Consider the following 18,645-nt stretch of genomic DNA (forward strand, 5'->3'; position numbering starts at 1 on the left):
GGGCTCGGCCGGGCTGGGCTCGGCTCTGCCAGCCTGGCCCCGCCCGGTTCGGCTAGTCAAGAGCGGGAGCGCTGGCGGAGGGACATCTGCCTCAGAGCAGCTCCAAGCCTATTTCTGCCACTGCTTGCCTGGGGTTTCCGCACGATGTCAGCTGGCGGAGAATTATCTGAAGAGCAATCAAAAGGGAGGCAAACCCCTCCCTTTTTTTTTTTTTTTTTTGGTCTTTTTGAGACAGGGTCTCGCTGTGCAGTTCAGGCTAGTCTTGAACTCACTTTGTAGCCCAGGCTGGCCTTGAACTCGAAACGATTCTCCTGCCTCAGCCTCCTGAGTGCTGGAATTACAGGCATGCTCCAGCATGCCCAGCTGGAGAAATATTTCTGCAAGAAAAAAATCTAACTTTTAAAGTTGTATGTTGCAGTGTGGGTTATACCTAGAGTAGTAAAAAAAAAAAAAATTGTACCAAAAGTAGAATGTTACACACCTGGGATGGTGGGGAGGGGTATAGGGAGTTACTGTTCAATATTTTATATTGTTTCAGTTTTACAAGATAAAGTATTCTGTACCCAGTTACCAAAAAAAAAAAAAAATCCAGAATTCTGGGGATACATAGCTGTGATAGTAACATATTTTGAGTGTATTTAATAACACTGAACTTCATACAGAAAAATGGTTCAAATGTTAAATTTTATTATGTGTATTTTACCACAAAAAATGAAACAAATCTGTGTCACTTATTTACCAATTGACCCATTTTCACCATCTTAAAATTGCATTTTCTTCTCTACTTCAGCACTCCCTCCTTTATAAGGAAAACCAAACCTTGTTACAGACATGAGTGATTCTCTAATGTGGCTGCTCTAAAAAGGAACGATAGGACTTTTGTTTTTCATCACAGGATTGGGAAAGAAATAAGTAGATAAGAAAAGCTCAGACCAGTTCTTATTCCCAGCTAATCTTAGGCATGGTGTGGCTTTTACTCTAGGTATATAGATACCCACGATCAGAACTTACTTCTTTTTTCTCCCACTTTATCCTTATTTTGATCATGTATACAGGAATGTGTCTCACTGTCTGCTATTGGGAGTTCCTTCTCTGTCCCCTCCCCCAAGCACATTCACCATCTCTCAGATCTTCCACTAAAGTCAACAAAACATGAGACTGAACACCTACTCCATGTCTAATTATGTTGTTAAAACATCTCCTTTCCCACACTTTTTTTCTGACTGTAGCATCAGTATGCCACTAAGAAGTGAATCTGTATATCTGTGTGAAGTAGGTGCTCAGTTTTTTAACTGGTTGAAGTTTAGAGACTAAGTTTTCTTCCAGGGAAGGACCCTTGCTTTCTCCACATGAGCACTGACTATACTCTCTTGGCTTTTTGCAGCAATACCAATGGGCAAAATATGACTGGAGATAATGATGTTGAGAAGCATAAATCAGGAGGAGAGGCTTTTTATGGCACATAGATAGCAGCAGAACTGTTCCATAGGGTGCCAATGATATAGGGGAAAACATAACTCCCAACCAGATAGATGTGAGGAATGCTAAATTTATGTCCCATGAAGTTGAAGAATGAATCCCTGAGGATAAAGGAGGTTAAGAGTAGGGAAAGTTTGTTGGGGCATGGGAATAAGCTCCTGAAGGACAAGAGAGGCCCCAGAAGTGGGCGGCCACTGGAGCCCTTTGTTAGGGGTCATTCATATAGCAAAGTTACAATGTGGGCATAACGTGGGTCAAACTATAATCAATTTATAGGGTTATAAATAATATAGGGGAAATAAATATAACTCCCAAACTTAGATGTCAGATTGCCAAGTTCATATTCCCCAAAATTGAAGAAAGAATTATAAGGAACAATAGAGGTTAAGAGTAGGAAAATATTACTGAGAGAGGGAGCTCCTAAGAGACAGGAGAGGACCCAAAAGTGAGTTGCCAGTGAGCCCACTTCTCAAAGGAAGATTTATAGAGCAAAATCGTGAGGTGGGTACGCAACAGCAAGGAGAAACACCAAAATGACACCCAGGATTTGGAGGCAGATTTATTTACATCAAGGGGCCCTGGGTGGGATCATTCCCTATCACTGGTGATCTAGGGCTTATATGAGATAAGCAAGCTGGAAGTACAGAGGCAGAATGGCTTGTCAATTGGGGCTTTTTTTTGTTTTGTTTTGTTTCCGGTACCGGGAATCGAACTCATGACCTTGCGCTTGCCAAGCAGGCGCTTTGCCGCTGAGTTAAATCCCCAGCCCCTCAATTGGAGATTGGGTTATACAATGTGCATTATAGTTACCACTGCATTACAGTGATGAACTGTTTCTAAGAGACAGGAGCAACTGGAACTGGAACAAGAACTATTACCTGGGCAACTAACAAACTGAAGTACACTGGCAGCGGGGGGTGGGGGGTGGCGGCATTTTCTGTTAGAGGTACAAAATCACAAGGTAGGTACAATGCAGGTCAGAACTACGATCAACCAATACAATTACAAGTATAGCCACTCAGGTAATATTGATCCAATGGAGAAGCAAGTCACATAGCAAGTGTGCATGGGAAGAAGAAAGACCTGCTTTAGGAAGGGATGGATCAGGAGGTCCTGATCACCCACCTGAGTGACTGATGTTTATCTAGACTTTATTGTACCAGGTGAGTATAATCTTTAATTTATTGCTTATCCCTCAGGGAGGCATGTAGGCCTGATCATTCTGTCTTTATCTGGAGGCCTGGCCTTTCGCAGATGTACCTGCAGCCACAGTTGTAACGTGTTCTCATCCTCTACACTGACTCCCTTGATGGCCTAGCCCTGCCTGACTGCCTAGAATATTTCTACTATCTATAAAAGTATAGCTGCTTAGCTAATATTGATCTAATAGGGAAGTGGGTCACATAGCAAGGGTACATGGAAAAAACAAAGGCATTTTGGGGAAGGGATGGGTTCAGATGCTCTGATCATTCACCTGAATGATTGATGCCTATCTGGACTTTATTGGACCAAGTGACACCAATTATAGTATAATCTCAAGTTATTACTTATGTCTCAAGGAGGCATATGTAGACCTGGTCTTCCTCAGATGTGCCTCCAGACGCAGTTTTGATGTCTTTATTATTTTTTTTTGCTGACTTCCTTGATAGCCCAGTCCCTCTCTGACTGTGTATTAATTTCCATGTAATTTAGCTGCCTATAATATAAAGATGACCAGCACATGAAAACCTATGAATGGATGGAAATAGTCACCTTCAACCAGGTGATAATTTCTACCAATTCACCTGGGGCTAGTGTCCCTTCTTCATTAGGATTCACACTGATCCTTTTATTACTCAACCTAGAGAGAATACAGGGACCAGAGAATACAGGGACCAGAAATCCAAAAATGGGCATCTAAGATGAATACACACTTCTCAGATGAAGAAATACAAATGGCAAATAAATACATGAAAAATGTTCAACATCATTGGTCATTTGAGAAATGCAAATTAAAGCAACACTGAGATTCTAGCTCACCCCAGAAAGAATGGCTATCATCAAGAAATCAACCCATAACAAATTCTGGAGAGGCTGTGGGGAGAAAGGAACCCTACTCCACTGCTGGTGGGAGCGTAGACTGGTGCAACTATTGTGCAAATCAGTCTGGAGATTCCTGAGTAAACTAGGTTTAGAGGTCCCATTCAACCCAGCTATTTCCCTTTTGGGTATTTTTCCAGGAGAATTAAAAACATCATACCACAATGATATATGTGCACCCATGTTTAAAGCAGCGCAATTCATAGCTAAATCTTGGAAAGAACCCAAATGTCCATAAACTGAGGAATGGATAAAAAAAATGTAGTTTTTTTATGCAATGGAGTATTACTCAGCTATAAAGGAGGATAAACTTGAAGCTTTTATAGGTAAATGGATGCAACTAGAGGCAATATTCATAAGTGAAATAAATCAGACTCACATGTATAAACATTGTATCGTCTCCCTAATGTAGGAAAATGAAAGAGTAAATAAGATCCAAAAGGTATAATAGATATTGTGAAAGGGAAAGAAACTGCTCAAAAGGAAAGAACAACTGGGATAGGGGAAAGGAGAAAAGAAGGAAGGGAAAAGAAAAAATATATGTGCACAAGATAGCTAAGATAATTAAACTACTAATTTCTATTAGTTCATTGAAAGGAATGGTTTGTGCTTATATTGTTTGATCAACTTTGCATGCCTATATCTTGTAATATGAGCAACTACTTTGGGGATAACAGTATGCGGTATAATAACCATTGTTAATTTCCTATTATCTTGTTTTGAAATTCTGCATCATTGTTTTTATTGTTTTTTTCTCTTTAAAATAATAATAATACTAACAAAAAAAGGATACAGAGACCTCAACTCAGTCTGCCGAGTAAAATCTTGTCTCATGCCATGGATAAGGAATTTCAGGAAGCATCAATGTGAGGCAGGAAAGGTTTATTATACCAAGTTACAAAGTCTGAGAGAATACAAAGAGTCTAGTTTGAGTAGCTGGAGAGGGCACATTCAGATTCAGAAAGCATCCTGGCCTGCTGCAAAAGCACTAGGCCAGCTTTTGAAGGATTAGCTGAAGTGGGCCAAGGTGCAGTCATTCATTGTCTCAGTTCTGGCTTCCATAGCTCTGGAAGAACCATTATAGGCTATGAGTATTGAGGGCAAGTCAGTACCTAGAAGACAGTTCTTCTCGCTCAGGAAGGGGGCTGCCTCCCATCCTATCACAGTAATTGCTTCTGCTTGGTGAGGGGAACTGATCTCTTCAGGGGTTGTCTGCCAGACTCTATCCCCTGCCCAACCCAAGGGGATTACAGGTTTAAGACAATGGTAGGAGGCTTCTAGGCATTGCTCCACGGTGTCTGGAACTGGAGGTTGTGAAAGCTGACAACTGGATGTCCTTGCAAATTCTGAAAACTACTTTAGTTACTCTATCTCAGTGTCCACAGTGTCCACAGTCCTGCAAACAGATGAAATAGGCAAGGTAAATTTAGGACTAATAAACCTTGTTTTGCCAACTTCCTAAATGATTAACATTCCTGTGCAGAGCTGAGAAGGAATTCAGTCCAGAGTTTTAAGGTAAAACTTTTTTTTTTTTTTTTTGTCTTTTTGAGACAGGATCTCACTATGCAGTTCAGGCTGACCTTGAGCTCAATTTGTAGCCCAGGCTGGCCTCGAACTCGCAATGATCCTCCTGCTTCAGCCTTCTGAGTGCTGGGATTACAGGCGTGTGGCACTGCATCCGGCTAGGTAGAACTTTTAAGAGAAAAATTTTAGTTTCCCTGTGTCCTTTTTTACCTATCTTTATTCCTTCAATCCTATTCAATGATAGACCAAGTTGTCAGATAGGGAAAGAGGAAAAGTTGGGAACCAGCCTTGACCTAAAAAGGTTGGTAACTGATGCAAAGAACAGCATTTGGGAACATTTACATAATTAATTGTATAAATGTCTGATGCAGTCACTGATCTGTGAATAAATGGGTAATTAAGACTGTCACACTGTCTTGTACAGGTCCAAATTCCCTATAATGAATGTTATCATTATGTATACCTAAAATGTACCAATAACCTTAATAAAAAAAGATTGTCGCACTGGAGATGAGAATAAGCATTAATGTATAATTGACTCTCAATTGCAGCTCCTAGCATCACTTGTACCCTAATATACATGGTCTTTATTGAAAGTTATTTTCTCTGTGGTATTCTTGGTACTCATAAGAAGGGTAGTATAATTTTAGGTACATATTGACAAAATTTTCATGGAGGGTTCTTAGGTGAAAGTTCTAGTCTGTCTTAGAGATGACATTAGAGGATTTAGTAGTTACTGCTTTGGCAGCAGATTTTTTGGCTGATGTAATGTTTGGTCGTAGATTTTATGATTTACCCGATGGCACTTAATTTATCAGTTGATTTGTGAAAACTGTTTTGGTTCGATGGATATTAAGGATTCACATACAGCATCCAGGGCCAGAGATGTAGCTCAGTGGCACAAGTGCCTGCCTGGCAAGCACAAGGTCCTGAGTTTGATTCCTGGCACCAAAAAAAAAAAAAAAAACAAAAAAAAACAAACATATACAGCTTCCAATTTGCATTGTAAACAGTAAAGGAGAGTAGGATGAAAGCAATACTTTAAACTGGATTTTGAAGTGGGCTCAAAGAAATGCCCACCAAAATGAATAACTGTTTCTTTTCTTCACACAGATTTCCTCCTAAAATGTCAAGATCTTTTCCATTCAACACCTCAGTCGTGTACAAAAAGACTGTTTTTGTAGAGTTCACCGATCACCTTTTCAGCCTTGCCAAGCCCAGGCCACCCTGGATGGGTAATGAAAACACTGTTGAGTGCTAATTATGACCCTAGATATCTTCTTTCCTAGCGAGGATTTGCCAATCTTAGGGACTGTGGTAGAGAGGGCAGCTGCCAAACAGAATGTTCTTCTGGCCAGGTTTCCCTTACTGCCTGCCACCTGGAGGGAGACACACTAGCCCATTTTGTCTCTGCTTGGTCTCTAGATGTTAGAGTGCCCTGGAGCTTGTCCTGGGTGTATTTCCTTTTCTTTCTATCTTTAATCTCTGGGTGTCCTTTCCAGTTTCATAGCTTTAAAATATTAATTTTGTAGTAATAACTCCCAAGTTTATACCTTTTATTTAGACCCTTCCCTGAACCCTAACTGCTTACCACGAACTAAATGCCAAATAAGCATGTAAGAAGGAGTTGAAATGAAACATTTTCTACTTTATATTTGTTTTCCTTTTCTTTTTTCTCTTTTTCTTCTTTCATCCCTCCCTTCTTCCCTCCCTTCCTTCCTTTCTTCTTTTCTCCCTCCCTTCCTTCCCTCTTTCCTTCTTTTTTTTAGGTGCTGGTGATCAAAACCAGAGCATTCCTCATGCTAGGCATACACTCCTGGCCCCTTTCTTAGAATTGTTGCTGAGAATTATAGGTGACAAGTATCACCATATTCTATTTTTTTTTTATTTTTGTCTTTTTGAGAGAGGGTCTCACTATGCAGTTCAGGCTGGCCTTGAGCTTACTTTGTAGCCCAGGGTGGTCTCAAACCTGTAACGATTCTCCTGCCTCAGCCTCCTGAGTGCTGGGGTTACAAGCATGCGCCACCATGCCCAGCTAGTATCACCATGTTCTAAAGAGAGGTACCAGCCCACCTATTCAAGATTTATTCAGGTTGTGGTCAAAAACTGGTTCTACAACCAGTTTTCAACCATGATACACCTTCAGCCTGTATAAAGGAAGACTGGGAACTTATAAAAAACAGTTTATATTTGAAGATTCTTTGAAGAGCATTTTTGACATGTCCCTATCCCATGGGAAAAAGGAGGCCTCTCCCTCATGTAAAGCTATGACAAGGGAGGCTTCAGGACAACTAGTAGAAGATTTGCCCTAAGATCTCTGGAACTTGGGAAACACTGACTAGTGCCTGGTTTTTGTCTGGAAAAACTTTCAAGGTCAGAAGCTGATGGCATAGAATGAAAGGTGGAATATAGTGGAATCTGACTACACTGACACTGTTAGGTGTGAGGCCAAGCCTCCATGACTCCAAAAGAAAAGGTTTAAGTGGGCTATGTTGCCAGAAAACAGAAACTAACAAAACATACAAGTGACCAGCTAGAGAGAGCATATCCCACGCTGAGAACAGGTTCATAAGGAACGTGGGGAGAGGGTCTCCAAATAACTCATACAAGTTTTCTAAGATAGTCAGAATTTGGGCATGTGCTACAACCATGTGCAAATACAACGTTACCATTGTTGCTCCCAAGAAAGACCATATCATCACGCCTCTTCCATTCCTACCCTCTTTCCATTTGATCCTACCTTACAGTGTCTAGATACAGCTAAGGTCAGTTGGAGAGGAAGATTAGGAGAAGAAATTGAGAAAGCAATAAACTTCCCAACAAAACTATGTTTACCTACTGTAGTTTTCTGAGCCTGCCAGAATTTAGCTGGAGGAGAAAGGGAACTTTGAGTTATTGAGGACATCAAAAGTTTGACATCAGCCGGGTGTGGTGGCACACGCCTGTAATCCCAGCACTCGGGAGGCTGAGGCAGGAGGATTGTTGTTAGTTCGAGACCAGCCTGAGCTACAAAGTGAGCTCAACACTAGCCTGAACTGCATAGCAAGACCCTGTCTCAAAAAGCCAAAAAAAAAAAAAAGTTTGACATCAGTCAGGCATGGTGGCACATACCCATAATCCCAGCGCTTGGAGGGGGGTTGAGGCAGGAGGGTCACTGTGAGTTTGAAGCCGATCTGGGCTACATAGTGAGTTGAAGGCCACCCTGAACTGCATAGTGAAATCCTGTCTCAAACAAAACAAAAAAAAAATTGACAGACTGAACTGGACTTGTTAGTGCCTTAAAAGGTTACTGTTTAATACTTGAAGGTTACTGGAAAAGATTTGGGATTCATCAAAGTATAAGAAAAGGAAATTCTACATAATTCAATTAAAACAGTGGTATATCTGCATGGATCTAAAATGAGCACCATGTGGATGAAGCTAAGGTTGAAGAAGAAGGTTTGCAAATTTGTGTTGAAATATGTGGTTGTGCTCCACAACTTGACCTTAATGATGATCTGAAAAGTAAATGTCTAATTTATAAAACAATTGCACATTTTTTGCCAAATGATTTGGAAATCCTCAGGATTTGTGCACTCTCAATATTTTTTCTTGAGCACTCCTTAGAAGCTTATCATACTGTTGAAGAGCTTTATAAACATCCAGATGAAGCATACAATGAAGGCACAAGTAGTGTTCAAAATCGTGTTCATTTTGAATTACTTCCAATTTGAAAAAGGGATTGTTTTTTGATCCTGAATTTTGGAACTTTGTAATAATTAAGAAAAACTGTGTTGCATTACTGAGTGACAAATCAGCAGTTAGATTTCTAAATGAAAGTACACTGGAAAATTCTACAGATAATCTAAAAAAGACAGCAGGACAGCAAAATTTAGCTGAAGAGCTCGAATGTCTTACAGATCAGAGCACTGCAGAGTACGATCCTGATGATATATCTGTAATGCAACCTAAAGGTCTTGTTAATACAAAGAAAAACCTTGCAACTCTTAATACTTTCAAAGTAGATCACAATGTCCCAAGGCATCGTTGCATGTTATGTAATAAGGAATTTCTTGGTGGTCGCATTGCAAGACATGCACAAGCTCATCAGAAGAAAGGCAGTTTTTCATGTGTAATATGTGGTAGGAAATTTAGAAACAGAGGACTTATGCAGAAATATTTAAAGAATCATGTTAAGAAGATACAAAGAGCAAATTGCGGCTCAACAGGATGATCAGGAAATCACTGTTTTGGAAGAAATAAATTGTTCCAATTCTTCCGTTCAGTTTGAAAATGGGAGTTCTAATAATGATTTGGAAGTAGAGACTCTGTCTGCTTCCACTGACAGAAACAAAGAACTCGTGCCTGAGTACATTATTGAATTCACTGAAATTCCCATAGGTGTATCAGAAGGTATAATTGAAAATGACAGCCCTGATACTTCTTTAAACAGTCTCTCAGAGCCTTTACCTCCATGTGAGGGTGACTATGAAGAAGAAGATGAAGAATGTGATTATGAAGAAGAGGATTATGAGCTGAATCAAGAAACTTCAGTACTTCATAAAATCAATAGAACTGCGTGCCATCCAAAAGACATCTATGCTGCAGATCAAGAAGGAAACTTTACGTGTCCTGCTCTTGGCTGTGTCAGGATATTTAAAAAAATTGAATTTCTAAACACACATGCAAGGACCGTACATCCAACTGATTTAAATGTGCAACAAACAGTAATGAAATGGAGCAGAGGAAAATGCAAATTTTGCCAAAGGCAATTTGAAGATTCTCGGCATGTTATCGATCACCTCAATAGACACAGCTATCCAAATGTGTACTTCTGTTTGCATTTTAATTGCAATGAATCCTTTAAGCTGCCATTCCAGCTTGCCCAACACACCAAAATATTTTCCACACCAGGATATTTCAAGCTCAGTGCAGTTTTCCAGAATGCCATGAGCTTTTTGAAGATCTTCCTCTGCTCTATGATCATGAAGCCCAGCACTATTTAAGTAAAACCCCAGAATCATCTGCACAGCCAAGCGAAGCAGTTCTTTTAGATTTTTGTACAGACTCAAATCCTAATCATCTGGAAACAGACTTATTTAGTAATGAGAAAAAACTGTTAGTCTGCCAGTTTCTGCTAGCAAACCAAGAAAAGATTCTACAGAACCAAAGACATGTATAGAAAAGATGTGTTTGGAAAAGAAAACAGAAAGTTTAGTTCAGAATGGAAATAAACATTCTGATGACACTGTTTCAAGTATAAGCTTGGTAGACCAAGAGATGCCTGACATAGAGCCACATTTTGAAAACAGTCATAGTATTAGTGATTCGGTCAATGGACACAGTGAAGTAGAACAAACACCTTTAGTTTCATCAGATCCTGTTATGAAAACTGATACAAACAGAAGGACAGAAATGGTTTTATTTTGCCCATTGTTGTACCACAAGAAAGGAATACCTTGCCAGGATCTCAGGCACCATCCAGACCAAATCTTACAAGTAGTAAATGAGAAACAAACAAACAAAACAAATAGAACAGTAGCAGAACCTATATCACGAATGTAAACAAATCAAAGCAAGAACATTCAAAGTGATACAGGGTCTCAAAACACAATAATATGAATCAACAGTGGTTGTTACATTGCATATCACTATCCGCAACTACATTGCTCAGATTATCAGATGTAAGAATGAAAGATTGCTCAAACCATTAAAGAGAATAAGAAAATAATTCTTCAATAAAACCTTAGAGATAATACAGAGTTTCACTAGATGAGATGGTAGAAGTTCACCATTGTAATTCCATTGCATATTGTTACCTTCAAATCAGTTGCTCAGACCACCAGACACAAGCATGCACAGTCGCTCAGAACATAAAAAATTGTGAGCATTAACTGTTCATTTCAATATACCATCAGACATCAGCAATACAGTCATCACAGCTATTCATATATATATTTATATTTTGTATATGGCTTAATTTTAACAAAGCCATATGTCAGACCATTGCCTCCCAGTTACCTTGGTGAAAGGTACCTTAGTATGCCAAAATGCAGAAAATTTCTGACAGATAGAGTAGATGCCAGTTCTGATCAAGATAACACTTAGAAAAAGTCAGTGAAAAGATTAAGATGCGGCAAATGCCTGGCCACCTACTTCAATGCAGAAACACTTGAAGCTCACCTTGCACAAAAAAAATGTCAGACACTCTTTGGATTTGATTCAGATGATGAAAGTAAGTCTTCTATGTTCTCAAGTAGATAAATCTGTAGAAGTAGAAAGTGCCATAAATATAACAGGTCTCGATGAGGCTAAAAAAATTAACATTTGTGTAGCACAGATGGCAAGGCATTACCCCAGACATTATTTTCTTTAATCTATAACCACTACAATGTGATATTAGTATTCCTGTTTTATAGATCAAACAACTAAAATTCGCAAGTAATTTGAATAGGCATGAATTTGTGGAAGCTGGAACTTGGACACAGGTTTTTCATACATTTATCCTATTTTTTCACTGCATCAGAGGTTTTTTTTTAATTCAAGGTTTCACACAATAAAAGTTCTAAGAATAAAGAAAAACAGTGGTCTAAAAAAAATAAAGTTATTTCATCGCACTTAATCTAGTTCATTCAATAAGTAATTTTAAAACATCTTATACTAAAAGTGTACACAAATCTAAACTCTTACTTTCTCTCTTGATTTTCTGTATCATGGACTAATTAACTGCCCAGTTTCAAAAGCCAAATTTATAGGAATCGTCTTTGCTTCTTCTTTTTGCTGTCTCCAACACCTAATCCATCACCAGTAAGTCCTGTTGACTGTTACTCCAAAACAAGTCTCAAGTTGCCCTCCTTTATATCTTGTAAAATCAAAAGTTATCCAAGCTCTTGTGGCCTACAATGTCTTCCGTGTATGTTCTCTGTCACTATAATCTTATTTTCTCTCGCTCCTCTGCCCATTCACTTTGTTCCAGCTACATTACTCAACTACCCCAAGTTTATTCCTGCCTCAGGAATTTTGCATTTATTTTATTTGCTTTTAATGCTCTTCCACTAGATCTTAGCAAGTATTGCTTGTTTTTCGTTCATAAGCTCAAATGCTGTCCCCTCGGAGAGAATCTTCTTGACCATTACATTCAAAGTATCCTCTACCTCCTGCTTCATCATTTTCTAGCACACTATCATCCTTTATAGTGGTTATAACAATTTGAGATTTTCTTGTTTATTTCTTTATGCAGTTAATGCTTTTAGAATTTAATTTCCATGATAGCTCATACCTAGGACAGTTCTTAGAGTAGGGACCCAAATATTAGTTTAATTAATGAATGCAGTAAATGAATTGCCAGAAATATTGCTTTGGAACACCATGAGATTGAGCTGGTATTGACAGCAAGCATAACTATTCTTTATCAATAATCATAGAGGCATGCTTCTTCGTTGTGACTTTGACCTTCACTTTTATAATAACAGGTTTTCTGGAGTACCATCCTCCAACTGACTTTTGAGGGACATCTCATTCTTACAGGTCTGCTGGGTCCTACCATCTGGGCTGAGGTTTATGACACAGTGGTCATTACACTTAAGAACATGGCTTCTCATCCTGTCAGTCTTCATGCTATTGGTGTGTCTTACTGGAAAGCATCTGAGGGTAAGTTAAATACACTCCTATTGTCCTGTCCTCTTGGAGATAGAAAGGCCAGATGCATGTGCTTGAAAGTAGTGGCTATCTTAGCTCATTTTAGGTCACTATGACAAAATACCTGAGACTGGATACTTTATAAAAGAACAATGCTTATTTAGTTCACAGGTCTGCAGGTCTAAGACCATGGTACCAGCTTCAGCTTTTGCTGAGGACCTCATGGCAGATAGCATCACATGGTGGGGGATGAGAGAGATAGAGATAGAAATAGACAGATAGATAAACAAGTTTGAGAGAAGCAAGAGAATGAATCAAGAAAGCTGAACTTGCTTTTCTTTAACTATCTGTTTTCATAATAACAAAACCAGTACTGTGATACCTAGCCCATTCTCTTAACATGAACATTAATCCTTTCCCAAGGTGGTGCTCCTACAACCTAATTGCCCCCACACAAGGCCCTATGCTATAATTTGAATCTGAAATGTTTCCCAAGGGCTTACGTGTAAACCAGCCTGAGACACTATTCGGAGGTGGTGGAATTTTAAGAGGTGGGGCCGAGTAGGAAGAAGTTGGGTAACTAGGGTTGTTCCCTCAAGGGAACATTGAGACCCAGCCTGGCTATGACAGTTATGTTGTGTCAACTTGGTGCTTGGCTTGGGAGCCACCTACTAGATTAGTAAAACACATCTGGGTATCTCTGGGTGAGTCATGGAGGCAGGGCATTGGGGTCTGTATTTGGTCCCTGGCCCCTACCTCTCTAGTATTGTTTCAATGCTCTACTTCCTGGCCACTTTGAACTAAGCATCCTTTTTTTTTTTGTTTTGTTTTGTTTTTTGTTTTTTTTTGTTTTTCTCCGGTACCGGGAACCGAACTCACGACCTTGCGCTTGCCAGGCAGGCGCTTTTGCCGCTGAGCTAAATCCCCAGCCCCGAACTAAGCATCCTTAATCTGCCAGGCCTTTCCATCATGATGTTGCTGCCTTGGAGCCAGCAAAACATGGACTGCATCCCCTGAAACCATGAACCAAAACAAACCCTTCTCTCTTTAAATTGTCTATCTTGAGTATTTTGCCTCAGCAAAGAAAAACTGACTGATATACTGGACCATTCTTTCTTTTATTTCTTGTTGCTCACCACTATAAGGTGAACAGACCTCCTCCATCACACACTCCTTCTACGATGTACTGCCTTGCTACAAGACCAAAAGCAAAAGGACAAAGTGAGCATGTACCAAAACCTTTGAAAGTAGGAGCCAATATAAACATTTCCTCTTTTTAAGTTAGTTATCTTAGGTGTTTTTTGACAGTAGCAGAAAGTTGACTAACATACCTGTTATGGTTTGAACATAAATGCCCTCCCCAAATCCCTATGCTAACAGTTTAGTTGCTAGCTGATGAGTCTTGGAAATGATTGGGTTGTGAGGGTGTAACTTCATGAGTGAATGTATACACTGATGGATTTATACTTTGATGGCTTTATTCGGAGGCAATGGAGATTTAGAAGGTGGGGCCTAGTTGAAGGGAGTGGATTGTGGGACTGTGACCTTGGAGACTGTATCTTGTCCCCAACCCCTTTCCATCTGGCTCTTTCCTCCTCTGCTTCCTGACTGCCATGAGGCAAGCATTTTTCTTCCACCTTGCCTTTCTTCCATGATGATTGTGCCTCACCACATGTCTAAAAGAAATGGACCCAGCCAAGCTTGGACCAAAACCTCTGAAACCATGATCCAAAAGAAATCTTTTAAATTGATTTCCTCAGATATTTTGTCACAGTGACAAAAACAACAACAACAACAACAAATCCTGACTAACACAATACCCTAACTCTTAAAGGTTCCAGCACTTCTCAGTAACATTGCATGGAAGACAAGCCTCTAGCACAAGAACTTTGGGGGACAAACTGTATTTAAACCCTAACAGAAACCTAGAATAAGATCCATTCTCCTGAATACAAACTTATAGAAGGCTAATAATAATAGCAACAACATGTACTGAATTCAAGGTAATACAGCTAATGAATGTGGAATTGGGATCCAAACCTAGGCCCATCTAACTCCAGAATTTGTGCTGTGAACTATTATAATATAGTGCAAAGATTCATGTAAATAATGTTCAACTTTGTTCATGTAACTGGAAAGTTCCATGGATTCAGTTAGGTACAGCTAAGTTCAAGGATTCGAATGCTTCCCTTAGCATCTTAGCTTCTTTTTGGGTTCATTCTCAATAAGGCTTTTACAATATAATACCAAAGATAAACAGTGAAAGTTCAAGGCTTGCCTTGTTCTTGCAGATAGTGATGCTGGCATGGGAGGGAAGCCTCCTTCCCAGAACTTCCTGATGTTTGGGATGGAAGAAAGGGAAGACGTAGCATCAGTCTTGCCTGATTCACATAGAAAAGGGTCCTGACCTTTTTCTGCAAGAAAGAGAGCTTCTTTTATCAGAATGAGGAAAGAATGGAAAGTATATCAAGCATCCACAAATACAGGCCTCTATGCCCAAGTCCTGAGAAAGGCAGATTTGGGGTGCTGCAGGACCCCAGCAGCAAAAGGATGTGTGTAGGTGTTTACTTGAAGCCTCCAGCATTCACTGTCTCTGCATGTTAGTCCTGTTATGTGCAGAAGTGACCTGATCAGCCTGACTCCCTTCAGTTCTCTACCTTCATTCCCAAAGAGAATTGCCTAGGGGAGGGACCTCCTCAGTACTCTCTGGCAAAGATCTCCCTTCAAACTCTCTGTTTTACCTGGGTCAGACAGACCTCTTTGATACGAACTGAACACCTTTGGAGATTGATATGGTTGACCTAGAGGGAAAAATAGGTTTCTATAGCTAATATAGAAGCTGACAGAAAAGAGAGATGTTATCAGAGTTGGCACTCATGGTTCTTAAGGAAGCACATAGATGTTGCTAGGCTGTGGTTGGGGAGAGGAACAGGAAACAAGAGGAGAAAAATAAAAACGACCATACTCATTCCTTCTAAGTATGTAGATTCCATTTCCAAAGATTCTCATAACCCACAGAACTCAGTAAACACGAACAAGTATAAGTTGGCCACTGACTACAACCAGGGTTGGCCTAAGCCTCTGCCTAGCATACCAGTCAGAAAAGTGCGAAGCACCAAGATGAACCTCTGAACTTTAGTACCTCAGATGATGCCATCAGCATGTGAAGAAAACATTATCATTCAAAATTGAAAATTCCATCAAATATTTTGTGGTCCTAACTAAACATTATGTCTGTCTCTTGAAGTTACTAGACTATAAATATCTCAAGATAAGGACAATGCCTATCTTGGTTATGGTTGTTTCCCTCACACCTAGCATGTAGTGGGTGCTTGGCACAAGAACCAGGATCTAGCAGTCACTAGCCACTTTTTCTTTCTAAAACTCCACATGCGCCTCACCTTTTAGAATAGCTTCTTCTAAGTGTACTTCTAACAGAACCTGTCACTTTCTTTTTGTGCTTCCTTGGTCACAGCTGATTGTCTGTTTCCTTTTATTTTTCTTAGTGCATCTACTAGAAAATTTCAAATTGTACATGTGCTCACATTATATTTCTACTGAACAGCACTTGTCTGTATGCTTCCAGTAGAATGGCATTTAGCTTACACTGAAGCTTCTGCTTCTGACCCAGAGACTGATACCAGATGTGGATAGCCAAGTTCTTCCATCCAAGGAAAACTAGGTTCAACCCTTTCTTTGGAAGAAAGAGTCTCACAGTTTCTGAACTGGGTCACTTACACTGGTTTCCACTGAGGGCACAGACCAACCCCTCAGTTAGGAAAAGGTTGTGGAGGAAGTCAGTTCTTAGATTGCATGGGACAGACAGGGTGTACTGTAATGGAGCATGACCTATTATGGAATATGACTTCTCCTTTGAGTGTGGCCTGATCAAGGGATTCATCTTGGGACCCAGCAGAGGACAATTTCATGAAGATGGGAGCACTGTCACTTTAGTTTAAGCTCTGAGGTTGAGCTAAGTCCCCCTGTAGAGGCAAGCCAAGGATTCTAAATTTCCCCCCTCATCTGTCTTCCTATGCCTAGGAAATTTTCAGTGGAGGATCAAGTCTCATGGTATGAAAATGAAATGGAATTTTTGCCCTCTTCCTTATATTCTGACTTTCCACACATTCCCTCCGTCACTCCCTGATTCATAATACAGATCCTTCCTTGTGACGAGAGCCACCTAGCAGAAGCACATGGTGATCTCATTAACACAAGAGGCTCCACTCCAGCTACCTTCTTCTTAACTTTCCCAATTAAGGATTAAAGGAAATGCCAAAGTTAACTACAACACTGTCTAGGTAGCCTATATAAGTAAAGAAGATTCAAATAAGTCATTAACAGATTATTAGAGCCCATACTTTATATTATATAGCCTAACTATAGTTGCATAGTGACTAAGTTCTCATTCTGAAATGGAAAGGCCTTCCATTTTCTGGATTTTTCTCAGGAGACCAGATCAAACCTAGTGTTACTGGGTAGCTTGCTTCTAAAAAGTGGCTTGCCAACTAAATGTTATTGCTTGGGGTTGCTTTCCTCTCCTTCTGGAGTTGGATTCCAGGTTCTTCTTGTCTTGAACAAAGAATTGAATGAAATGAGAAAAAACAAAAAACAAATAGTGGCCAAGTTTATTCAAGAAAGTAAAAGTGAAAAGTGGGAGAGAAACTGGCCCTGCAGAATGAGCTTGGGCCGAGTGAATAGAAAAAGAGGATAAGAGCAAAGATAAAAGTACACACTGTGTCTGGGAAACAGTGAGCTATCGTGGAAAGCTACACTAGTACCTGTTCTTCTTGGCTGCCTCTTTTTTTTTTTTGTCTTTTTGAGACAGGGTTTCACTATGCAGTTCAGACTAGCTTTGGACTCACCATGTAGCCCAGGTGGGCTTTGAATTCCCAGTGATCCTGCCTCACCCTTTCCCCCAGTGGTGGGATCACAGATGTGTGCCACCATGCCCCGATAACTGCCTTTCTTTTATGCTATCCAAATCTCAAGGAAGCCTACAAGAACTTCTATATCCGGGTCCTGAGAGGTGGTGCTGGATTTCCACACCTCAGGCTGACGTCAGGTCTAGGGCACCCTACTGAAAACCTGCTTAAGTTCCCTGAAGAAGTCCACATGCAGGACTCTGAGAACTGTTCTGCACTTGTGTCTGGGATTTTGTAATTAACAGGTCAAATCTACTTCCCTAGCCGGCTGTTGCCACGATCTAATCTCCTATCTCACTAGGTCAGAGGAAGGTGATCACAAGGAACAGGCAGCATAGAGGAGAGGCCATTCCCAGTGCTGGCTGGCAACTAGCAACCTACTTCCATGAGGCTTATCCACTTTGGAGTTTCCAGATCGATATATCGAATTTTAGAGAGACCACGGTTCCTACAGTCTTGTAGCTGGGGCTGAACAGAGAGCCTGGGGAGGTCTGGGAAAGTGGGTTGAACAGTAGTACAGTTTACCAGAGTTGGCTTGGGAGACAAAAATGACAGGCTTGCTAATGTATAAAGATGAAAAGCATATTAGTGGTTGCATGGTGAAGGGAGTGCGAATGGGGTGTGAGCTGAAAAGGGTTATGAGAAACTTCCATCTTACTGATTATATTCTCAACTTGTAGCTGAGACTGGTAAAGGATAAGAATTCAGTAAATATCTGTTCAATAAATGAGTGAATGTTTCTATACTGTGTTACAGTCTTACCTCTATATTTCTTTGTCCCTCACCAAGTTTAAAAAAAAAGTTTTTAAGAAAATCTCTGAATCTTACAGCTGCCTGACCCTCACCAGTACCTACCAAATAGTGTGACAAAGTACACATCAAATGTTGTTGAATTAATGTGAATTAGGCAGAAATATGCAAGAATGGAGGCAATGTGATAGGGAAACAGAATCTGGAGTTCTCAGCAAAGCCTAGTTTTCACTAGTTCTTCTAGGATTAGCAGTCTGTCTTTGTTTTTTTT

General features: G+C 40.1%; 1 protein-coding gene and 1 pseudogene across 9 annotated transcripts in view; both read left to right on the forward strand.

Moving 5' to 3' along the window:
- F8 (coagulation factor VIII, procoagulant component) overlaps positions 1-18,645 on the forward strand; it is a 141,416-nt gene that overhangs the window by 11,601 nt on the left and 111,170 nt on the right. For 8 of the 9 annotated variants that reach the window (XR_001232543.1, XM_013509994.1, XM_013509997.1 and 5 more), the window contains exons 2-3: positions 6,196-6,317; positions 12,589-12,711. Coding sequence is in view for 8 of the 9 variants with exons in the window: in XM_013509994.1 (XP_013365448.1) it covers positions 6,196-6,317; positions 12,589-12,711 (245 nt within the window). In the remaining variant the exon portion in view is untranslated. The remainder of the gene's footprint in view (positions 1-6,195; positions 6,318-12,588; positions 12,712-18,645) is intronic. The other variant, XM_005414663.1, reaches the window with a different exon arrangement.
- On the forward strand, positions 8,312-12,568 carry LOC106147605 (annotated as a pseudogene).

The sequence above is a fragment of the Chinchilla lanigera genome, unplaced genomic scaffold (genome assembly GCF_000276665.1).
Source record: "Chinchilla lanigera isolate Chin_1 unplaced genomic scaffold, ChiLan1.0 scaffold00193, whole genome shotgun sequence".
NCBI classification, from domain to species: domain Eukaryota; kingdom Metazoa; phylum Chordata; class Mammalia; order Rodentia; family Chinchillidae; genus Chinchilla; species Chinchilla lanigera.